This window comes from Eleginops maclovinus, chromosome 22 (genome assembly GCF_036324505.1).
Source record: "Eleginops maclovinus isolate JMC-PN-2008 ecotype Puerto Natales chromosome 22, JC_Emac_rtc_rv5, whole genome shotgun sequence".
NCBI lineage: Eukaryota > Metazoa > Chordata > Actinopteri > Perciformes > Eleginopidae > Eleginops > Eleginops maclovinus.
This window is the reverse complement of record NC_086370.1, coordinates 17,613,588-17,624,311: the sequence shown is the minus strand read 5'-3', so window position 1 is coordinate 17,624,311 and position 10,724 is coordinate 17,613,588. Positions and strand designations below refer to the sequence as shown.

The window sequence follows — 10,724 nt, the reverse complement described above, 5'->3', positions numbered from 1 at the left end:
GGTGTGATAATAGTGTAATATGGGTGAATTAATGGTGTAATATTGGTGAATTAATGGTGTAATATGGGTGAATTAATGGTGTAATATGGGTGAATTAATGGTGTAATATTGGTGAATTAATGGTGTAATGTGGGTGAATTAATGGTGTAATGTGGGTGAATTAATGGTGTAATATGGGTGAATTAATGGTGTAATATGGGTGAATTAATGGTGAAATGTGGGTGAATTAATGGTGTAATGATGGTGAATTAATGGTGTAATATGGGTGAATTAATAGTGTAATGTGGGTGAATTAATGGTGTAATATTAGCTAATTAATGATGTAATATGGGTGAATTAAAGGTGTAATGTGGGTGAAATAATGGTGTAATATGGGTGTGATAATAGTGTAATATGGGTGAATTAATGGTGTAATATTGGTGAATTAATGGGGTAATATGGGTGAATTAATGGTGTAATGTGGGTGAAATAAAGGTTTAATGTGGGTGAAATAATGGTGTAATGTGGGTGAATTAATGGGGTAATATGGGTGAATTAATGGTGTAATGTGGGTGAATTAATGGTGTAATATGGGTGAATTAATGGTGTAATATTGGTGAATTAATGGTGTAATGTGGGTGAATTAATGGTGTAATATTGGTGAATTAATGGTGTAATATTGGTGAATTAATGGTGTAATATGGGTGAATTAATGGTGTAATATTGGTGAATTAATGGTGTAATATTGGTGAATTAATGGTGTAATATGGGTGAATTAATGGTGTAATATTGGTGAATTAATGGTGTAATATGGGTGAATTAATGGTGTAATGTGGGTAATTAATGGTGTAATATGGGTGAATTAATGGTGTAATGTGGGTGAATTAATGGTGTAATGTGGTTGTGATAATAGTGTAACAGGTGTATTAATGGTCTAATATGGGTGTAATGTAGAACATAGCAAGCAATTAAGTTGTGAGTGCCCATTTAAGGCTAGTTAGATTGACCACTACTTTGACCGAGGATAAAGGGAAGCAGTCTATTGGAGGTAGTAGCTCTGGCTCGATGTAGCTGCCTCCTGAGGTGAAGTCGTCTCTTCCACCATTTCTTTTTTTGCTTTCTGCTGGTAGGCGTCTGAAACAAAACATATATGTATTATTTTCTGCTTTCTGATTTTAATTAATTTAATAGCACTCTGAATACAGCTAGGTAGTTAGTGAAAGTGAGGTCCCACATTTTGGTTTGTCATGAAACTCACATAGCACTATTGGCTTATAAAACCCTAGCCTAGCTTTTGACAACTCGTTTTATTAGAAAATAGTTGTTTGACATCTTAGAGGACATACACTTATTTGCATTTTCGCCAACTCTACACTCACGCCTATTTTTGACAGGTAGAACTATGAGATTAGCTTAGTTTAGATTAATATATGTTTGACAGCCTTTCTGTGCTGCATCCACTTGTCTGACTATGAAGACAAGAGGCTCTAAGGTTATCGCTGCATTTATTTTTGAAATGATTTTGTGCATACAACACAAATGAGATATTACTTGCAAGCTGCAAGTCTTTACAACTTTTTGGAGGTGTGTATTTAACTACAAACACAAATAGCTGTTTCCCCCTACTCTTGGTCACACTCGTATAACATCCTAAAATGTGAATTTAGAGTAAATCAATCATACCTGCAGCTGCTTTTTCTCTCTGATTAGCCGCTGGATCTCCTCCTCAAGTGCGCTGGTCCGACGTTTGTCCTCTGCTTCTCTTTGGAGCAACATCTTCTCCACTTCGTCCTTGCTCACCATCTCTGCCACTCTTCTTTGACAGCTGTTCTCCTTCTCTGTCAGCTCCTTCTTGTAGGTTTCTTCCAGGGCCTGATATTTACTCTCAAAGCGCTTCTTGCTCTCGCACAGCTCTAAATCCTTTTCGATCAGCAGGTTCAAGGTCTGCCTTTGACTGCTTGTGAGCTGCGTCTGAAGGCCCATTAGCTCCTTCAGGGATTCGGAGGTGGTAACTTGCTTCTGTGTCAGCCTGGCATTTTCCTTGTTCAAATGATCGATGTGTGATTGAGCAACCGACAGCTCCATCCTTAAGCTTGTCTTTTCTTTTTTAAAGTCCTCCTCCATCTCATTTATCTTGGCCTCCATTGTATCCTTCTCCTTCTTGGTCTGGGTCTGAAGACCCATTAGCTCCTCGAAAACTTCAGAGGTGCTGACATGCTTCTGTGTCAGTCTGGCATTTTCTTCCTTCAAGTGGTCGATTTGTGACTGAGCAGCCGACAGCTCCGTCCTTAAGCTTGCCTTCTCTTTTTTAAAGTCATCCTCCATCTGATTTATCTTGGTCTCCACCTCCTCATTCTCCATCTTGGCCTGGGTGTGAAGGCCGATTAGCTCCACGATGGGTTCGCAGGTGCTGCCACCTTTCATCGTCACTGTTACAGTTTCGTAAGATGGACCACTACTTTGACCGAGGAAGATGGGAAGCAGTCTATTGGAGGTAGTAGCTCTGGCTCGACGTAGCTGCCTCCTGAGGTGAAGTCGTCTCTTCCACCATTTCTTTTCTTGCTTTCTGCTGGTAAGCGTCTGAAACAAAACATAGATGTATTATTTTTATGCTCTTTGATTTTAATTAATTTAATAGCACTCTGAATACAGCTAGCTAGCTAGTGAAAGTGTGGTCCAACATTTTTGCTTTGTCATCAATATCACATAGCACCATCGGCTTATCCAAGGGATAAAAAAGCCCTCAGGACAACTGGTTTTCAAAAGCGAGTGATGAGGCTAAAACCGCGAGCCTAGCTTTTGACAACTGTCTTTTTTTTAGAAAAATAATTGTTTGATATCTTAGGACATACACTTATTTGCATTTTAGCCAAGTCTTCAACACTCATGCCTGTTTTTGACAGCTAGAATTTGAGATTAGTTTAGTTTAGAATAATATATGTTTGACAGTCTTTCTGTGCAACGTCCACTTGTCTGACTGTAAAGACAAGAGGCTGTAAAGTTATCGCTGCACTTACCAAGGTATATTTCCTGTAATTCCATTAAAAACTATGTTTTTATGATTTTGTGCATACAACACAAATGAGATATTGCAAGCTGTGTTTGCAGGTATGTTTTTAAATACAAACGCAAATAGCTGTTTCCCCCTACTCTTAATCAAACTAATATAATTTACCTAAAATGTGAATTTAAAGTAAATCAATCATACCTGCGGCTGCTTTTTCTCTCTGATTAGCTTCTGGATTTCCTCCTCAAGTGCACTGGTCCTACATCTGTCCTCTGCTTCTCTTTGGAGCAACATTTTCTCCAATTCGTTCTTGCTCACCATCTCTGCCAATCTTCTTTGACAGCTGTTTTCCTTCTCTGTCAGCTCTTTCTTGTAGGTTTCTTCCAGGGCCACATATTTACTCTCAAAGCTCTTCTTGCTCTCGGACAGCTCTAAATCTTTTTGGCACAACAGGTTCAAGGTCTCCCTTTCACTGCTTGTGGCCTGCGTCTGAAGTCCCATTAGCTCCTCGAGAGATTCAGAGGTGCAAATTTCCTTCGGTGTCAGCCTGGCATTTTCCTTGTTAAGGTTTTGGTTGTGTGACTGAGAAACCGAAAGCTCCATGCTTAAGCTTGTCTTTTCTTTTTTAACGTCCTCCTCAATCTCATTTATCTTGGCCTCCATCTCCTCCTTCTCCGTCTTTGCCTGGGTCTCAAGGCCCATTAGCTCATTGAGAGCTTCAGAAGTACTGACTTGGTTCTGTGTCAGCCTGGCATTTTCTTCCGTCATGAGGGCGATGTGTGACTGAGCAATCGACAGCTCCGTCCTTAAGGTTGTCTTCTCTTTTTTAAAGTGCTCCTCCATTTCAGTTATCTTGGCCTCCATTTCCTCTTTCTCCACCTTGGCCTGGGTCTGAAGGCTCATTAGCTCCTCGAGGGCTTCAAAGGTGCTGACATCTTTCATTGTCAGCCTGGCATTTTCTTCTTTCATGTGGTCGATGTGTGACTGAGCAACCGACAGCTCCATCCTTAAGCTTGTTTTCTCTTTTTTAAAGTCCTCCTCCGTCTCATTTATGTTGGCTTCCGTCTCCTCCTTTTCCGTCTTGGCCTGGGTAGGAAGGCCGATTAGCTCCACGAGGGGTTTGGAGGTGCTGCCACCTTTCATCGTAATTTTTACAGTGTCGTAAGATGGACCACTTCTTTGATCGAGGAAAAATGGAAGCAGTCTATTGGAGGTAGTAGCTCTGGCTCGTCGTAGCTGCCTCCTGAGGTGAAGTCGTCTCTTCCACCATTTCTTTTTTTGCTTTCTGCTGGTAGGCATCTGAAACAAAACATAGATGTATTATTTTTATGCTCTTTGATTTTAATTAATTTAATAGCACTCTGAATACAGCTAGCTAGCTAGTGAAAGTGTGGTCCAACATTTTTGTTTGTCATCAATCTCACATAGCACCATCGGCTTATCCAAGGGATAAAAAAGCCCTCGGACAACTGGTTTTCAAAAGCGGGTGATTAGGCTAAAACCGCGAGCTTAGATTTTGACAATTGTTTTTATTAGAAAGGAATTGTTGGACAACTTAGGAAATACACTTATTTGCATTTTCGCCAAGTCTTCAACACTCATGCCTGTTTGTTACAGCTAGAATTTGAGATTAGATTAGTTTAGAATAATATATGTTTGACAGCGTTTTTGTGCAGCATCCACTTGTCTGACTGTGAAGACAAGAGGCTGTAAGGTTATTGCTGCATTTATCAAGGTATATTCCCTGTAATTCCATTAAAAACTATGTTTTTATGATTTTGTGCATACAACACACATGAGCTATTACATACAGTACAAGCCGTGTTTGGAGGTGTGTATTTAAAAAGAAACCCAAATAACTGTTTCCCCCTACTCTAGGTCAAGCTAATATAACATCCTAAAATGTGAATTTAGAGTAAATCAATCATACCTGTAGCTGCCTTTTCACTCTGATTAGCCGCTGGATCTCCTCCTCAACTGCGCTGGTCCTAGGTCTCTCCTCTGCTTCTCTTTGGAGAAACATCTTATCCATTTCGTCCTTGCTCACCATCTCTGCCACTCTTATTTGACAGCTGTTCTCCTTCTCTGTCAGCTCCTTCTCGTGGGTTTCTTCCACGGCCTGATATTTTCTCTCAAAGCACTTCTTGCTCTGGGAAAGCTCTAAATCTTCTTGGCTCAGCAGGTTCAATGTCTGCCTTTGACTGGCTGTAGCCTTGGTCTGAAGTCCCATTAGCTCCTCGAGGGCTTCAGAGGTGCTGACTTGGTTCTGTGTCAGCCTGGCATTTTCCTTGTTCAAGTGTTGGTTGTGTGACTCAGAAACCGACAGCTCCGTCCTTAAGCTTGTATTCTCTTCTTTGAAGTCCTCCTCAATCTCATTTATCTTGGCCTCCATCTCCTCCTTCTCCGTCTTTGCCTGGGTCTCAAGGCCCATTAGCTCATCGAGAACTTCAGAGGTGCTGACATCCTTCATCGTCAGCTTTGCATTTTCTTCCTTCATGTGGTCGATGTATGACTGAGCAACCGACAGCTCCGTCCCTAAGGTTGTCTTCTCTTTTTTAAAGTCCTCCTCTGTCTCATTCATCTTGGCCTCCATCTCATGCTTCTCCTTCTTGACCTGGGTCTGAATGTTCTGGAGCTCTTCCAGATCCTGAGAGGTGCTGACTTCTTGGCCCATTATCTCCTCGAAAACCTCAGATGTGCTGACTTGGTTCTGTGTCAGCCTGGCATTTTCTTCCGTCATGTGGTCGATGTGTGACTGAGCATCGGACAGCTCAGCAGTTAAGCTTGCCTTTTTTTTTTTAAAGTCCTCCTCCATTTCATTTATCTTGACCTCCATCAGCTCTTTCTCTGTCTTGGAGTGGGTCTGAAGGCCCATTAGCTCCTCGAGGGCTTCAGTGGTGCTGACATCCTTCATCGTCAGCCTGGCATTTCCTTCCTTCATGTGGTCGATGTGTGACTGGGCATCCGACAACTCCATCCTTAAGCTTGTCTTCTCTTCTTTGAAGTCCTCCTCAATCTCATTTATCTTGGCCTCCATCTCCTCCTTCTCCGTCTTTGCCTGGGTCTCAAGGCCCATTAGCTCATCGAGAACTTCAGAGGTGCTGACTTGGTTCTGTGTCAGGATGGCATTTTCTTCCTTCATGTGGTCGATGTATGACTGAGCAACCGACAGCTCCGTCCCTAAGGTTGTCTTCTCTTTTTTAAAGTCCTCCTCCATTTCAGTTATCTTGTCCTCCATCTCCTCTTTCTCCATCTTGGCCTGGGTCTGCAGGCCCGTTAGCTCCTCGAAGGCTTCAGAGGTACTGACATCCTTCATCGTCAACTTTGCATTTTCCTTCTTCTGATGGTCGATATTTGACTGTGTATCCAACAGCTCCATCCTTAAGCTTGTCTTCACTTCTTTGAAGTCCTCCTCAATCTCATTGATCTTGGCCTCCATCACCTCTTTCTCCATCTTGGCCTGGGTCTGCAGGCCCGTTAGCTCCTCGAAGGCTTCAGAGGTGCTGACATCCTTCATCGTCAGCCTGGCATTTTCTTCCTTCATGTGGTCGATGTATGACTGAGCATCCGTCAGCTCCGTCCTTAAGGTTGTATTCTCTTCTTTGAAGTCCTCCTCAATCTCATTTATCTTGGCCTCCATCTCCTCCTTCTCCGTCTTTGCCTGGGTCTCAAGGCCCATTAGCTCATCGAGAACTTCAGAGGTGCTGACTTGGTTCTGTGTCAGCTTGGCATTTTCTTCCTTCATGTGGTCGATGTATGACTGAGCAACCGACAGCTCCGTCCCTAAGGTTGTCTTCTCTTTTTTAAAGTCCTCCTCTGTCTCATTCATCTTGGCCTCCATCTCATGCTTCTCCTTCTTGACCTGGGTCTGAATGTTCTGGAGCTCTTCCAGATCCTGAGAGGTGCTGACTTCTTGGCCCATTATCTCCTCGAAAACCTCAGATGTGCTGACTTGGTTCTGTGTCAGCCTGGCATTTTCTTCCGTCATGTGGTCGATGTGTGACTGAGCATCGGACAGCTCAGCAGTTAAGCTTGCCTTTTTTTTTTTAAAGTCCTCCTCCATTTCATTTATCTTGACCTCCATCAGCTCTTTCTCTGTCTTGGAGTGGGTCTGAAGGCCCATTAGCTCCTCGAGGGCTTCAGTGGTGCTGACATCCTTCATCGTCAGCCTGGCATTTCCTTCCTTCATGTGGTCGATGTGTGACTGGGCATCCGACAACTCCATCCTTAAGCTTGTCTTCTCTTCTTTGAAGTCCTCCTCAATCTCATTTATCTTGGCCTCCATCTCCTCCTTCTCCGTCTTTGCCTGGGTCTCAAGGCCCATTAGCTCATCGAGAACTTCAGAGGTGCTGACTTGGTTCTGTGTCAGGATGGCATTTTCTTCCTTCATGTGGTCGATGTATGACTGAGCAACCGACAGCTCCGTCCCTAAGGTTGTCTTCTCTTTTTTAAAGTCCTCCTCCATTTCAGTTATCTTGTCCTCCATCTCCTCTTTCTCCATCTTGGCCTGGGTCTGCAGGCCCGTTAGCTCCTCGAAGGCTTCAGAGGTACTGACATCCTTCATCGTCAACTTTGCATTTTCCTTCTTCTGATGGTCGATATTTGACTGTGCATCCAACAGCTCCATCCTTAAGCTTGTCTTCACTTCTTTGAAGTCCTCCTCAATCTCATTGATCTTGGCCTCCATCACCTCTTTCTCCATCTTGGCCTGGGTCTGCAGGCCCGTTAGCTCCTCGAAGGCTTCAGAGGTGCTGACATCCTTCATCGTCAGCCTGGCATTTTCTTCCTTCATGTGGTCGATGTATGACTGAGCATCCGTCAGCTCCGTCCTTAAGGTTGTATTCTCTTCTTTGAAGTCCTCCTCAATCTCATTTATCTTGGCCTCCATCTCCTCCTTCTCCGTCTTTGCCTGGGTCTCAAGGCCCATTAGCTCATCGAGAACTTCAGAGGTGCTGACTTGGTTCTGTGTCAGCTTGGCATTTTCTTCCTTCATGTGGTCGATGTATGACTGAGCAACCGACAGCTCCGTCCCTAAGGTTGTCTTCTCTTTTTTAAAGTCCTCCTCCATTTCAGTTATCTTGGCCTCCATCTCCTCTTTCTCCATCTTGGCCTGGGTCTGCAGGCCCGTTAGCTCCTCGAAGGCTTCAGAGGTACTGACATCCTTCATCGTCAACTTTGCATTTTCCTTCTTCTGATGGTCGATATTTGACTGTGCATCCAACAGCTCCATCCTTAAGCTTGTCTTCACTTCTTTGAAGTCCTCCTCAATCTCATTGATCTTGGCCTCCATCACCTCTTTCTCCATCTTGGCCTGGGTCTGCAGGCCCGTTAGCTCCTCGAAGGCTTCAGAGGTGCTGACATCCTTCATCGTCAGCCTGGCATTTTCTTCCTTCATGTGGTCGATGTATGACTGAGCATCCGTCAGCTCCGTCCTTAAGGTTGTATTCTCTTCTTTGAAGTCCTCCTCAATCTCATTTATCTTGGCCTCCATCTCCTCCTTCTCCGTCTTTGCCTGGGTCTCAAGGCCCATTAGCTCATTGAGAACTTCAGAGGTGCTGACTTGGTTCTGTGTCAGCTTGGCATTTTCTTCCTTCATGTGGTCGATGTATGACTGAGCAACCGACAGCTCCGTCCCTAAGGTTGTCTTCTCTTTTTTAAAGTCCTCCTCCATTTCAGTTATCTTGGCCTCCATCTCCTCCTTCTCCATCTTGGCCTGGGTCTCAAGGCCCATTAGCTCATCGAAAATTTCAGAGGTGCTGACTTGGTTCTGTGTCAGCTTGGCTTTTTCTTCCTTCATATGGTCGATGTATGACTGACCATCTGTCAGCTCCATCCTTAAGCTTGTATTCTCTTCTTTGAAGTCCTCCTCAATCTTATTTAACTTGGCCTCCATCTCCTCCTTCTCCGTCTTTGCCTTGGTCTGCAGACCCATTAGGTCATTGAGAACTTCAGAGGTGCTGACTTGGTTCTGTGTCAGCCTGGCATTTTCTTCCTTCATGTGGTCGATGTATGACTGAGCAACCGACAGCTCCGTCCCTAAGGTTGTCTTCTCTTTTTTAAAGTCCTCCTCCATTTCAGTTATCTTGTCCTCCATCTCCTCTTTCTCCATCTTGGCCTGGGTCTGCAGGCCCGTTAGCTCCTCGAAGGCTTCAGATGTACTGACATCCTTCATCGTCAACTTTGCATTTTCCTTTTTCTGATGGTCGATATTTGACTGTGCATCCAACAGCTCCATCCTTAAGCTTGTCTTCACTTCTTTGGAGTCCTCCTCAATCTCGTTGATCTTGGCCTCCATCACCTCTTTCTCCATCTTGGCCTGGGTCTGCAGGCCCGTTAGCTCCTCGAAGGCTTCAGAGGTGCTGACATCCTTCATCGTCAGCCTGGCGTTTTCTTCCTTCATGTGGTCGATGTATGACTGAGCATCCGTCAGCTCCGTCTTTAAGGTTGTATTCTCTTCTTTGAAGTCCTCCTCAATCTCATTTATCTTGGCTTCCATCTCCTCCTTCTCCATCTTTGCCTGGGTCTCAAGGCCCATTAGCTCATCGAAAACTTCAGATGTGCTGACTTGGTTCTGTGTCAGCTTGGTTTTTTCTTCCTTCATATGGTCGATGTATGACTGACCATCCGTCAGCTCCATCCTTAAGCTTGTATTCTCTTCTTTGAAGTCCTCCTCAATCTTATTTAACTTGGCCTCCATCTCCTCCTTCTCCGTCTTTGCCTTGGTCTGCAGGCCCATTAGGTCATTGAGAACTTCAGAGGTTCTGACTTGGTTCTGTGTCAGCTTGGCATTTTCTTCCTTCATGTGGTCGATATATGACTGAGCAATCGACAGCTCCCTCCTTAAGCTTGTGTTCTCTTTTTTAAAGTCCTCCTCCATCTCATTTATGTTGGCTTCCGTCTCGTCCTTCTCCATCTTGGCCTGGGTGTGAAGGCCGATTAGCTCCACGATGGGTTCGGAGGTGCTGCCACCTTTCATCGTGATTTTTACAGTTTCGTAAGATGGACCACTACTTTGACCAGGGAAGATGGGAAGCAGTCTATTGGAGGTAGTAGCTCTGGCTCGACGTAGCTGCCTCCTGAGGTGAAGTCGTCTCTTCCACCATTTCTTTTTTTGCTTTCTGCTGGTAAGCGTCTGAAAAAAAACATAAATGTATTATTTTTCTGCTTTCTGATTTTAATTAATTTAATAGCACTCTGATACAACTAGCTAGCTAGTGAAAGTGTGGTCCAACATTTTTGTTTGTCATCAATCTCACATAGCACCATTAGCTTATCCGAGGGATAAAAAAGCCCTCGGATAACTGGTTTTCAAAAGCGGGTGATTGGGCTAAAACCGCGAGCCTAGCTTTTTACAACCGTCTTTTTTTTAGAAAGGAATTGTTGGGCAACTTAGGACATACACTTATTTGCATTTTAGCCAAGTCTTCAACACTCATGCCTGTTTGTTACAGCTAGAATTTGAGATTAGCTTAGTTTAGAATAGTATATGTTTGACAGCCTTTCTGTGCAGCGTCCACTTGTCTGACTGTGAAGACAAGAGGCTGTAAGGTTATTGCTGCATTTATCAAGGTATATTCCCTGTAATTCCATTAAAAACTATGTTTTTATGAGTTTGTGCATACAACCGAAATTAGACATTACATGCAAGCCTTGTTTGGAGGTGTGTATTTAAATAGAAACTCAAATAGCTGTTTCCCCCTACTCTAGGTCAAGCTAATATAACATCCTAAAATGTGAA

General features: G+C 43.7%; 1 protein-coding gene across 1 annotated transcript; it reads right to left on the bottom strand.

Moving 5' to 3' along the window:
• Positions 1 to 1,656: 1,656 nt before the first annotated feature.
• On the bottom strand, positions 1,657 to 9,962 carry LOC134859183 (putative leucine-rich repeat-containing protein DDB_G0290503). The gene is made up of 3 exons (XM_063875526.1): positions 4,917 to 9,962; positions 3,188 to 4,285; positions 1,657 to 2,559 (listed from the first exon to the last, which is right to left on the bottom strand). The coding sequence occupies exons 1-3, from the start codon at positions 9,960 to 9,962 to the stop codon at positions 1,657 to 1,659; spliced, it is 7,047 nt and encodes a 2,348-aa protein (XP_063731596.1).
• Positions 9,963 to 10,724: the final 762 nt, after the last annotated feature.

Bases quoted from the DNA above. Each gene is read 5' to 3' on its own strand.
- LOC134859183 (XM_063875526.1), bottom strand. From the start codon at position 9,962: ATGAAAGGTGGCAGCACCTCCGAACCCATCGTGGAGCTAATCGGCCTT. The intron at 4,286-4,916 runs GTATGATTGATT...GTTTTGTTTCAG, and splicing joins GAGTGAAAAGGCAGCTACAG to ATGCCTACCAGCAGAAAGCA. The intron at 2,560-3,187 runs GTATGATTGATT...GTTTTGTTTCAG, and splicing joins GAGAGAAAAAGCAGCCGCAG to ACGCTTACCAGCAGAAAGCA.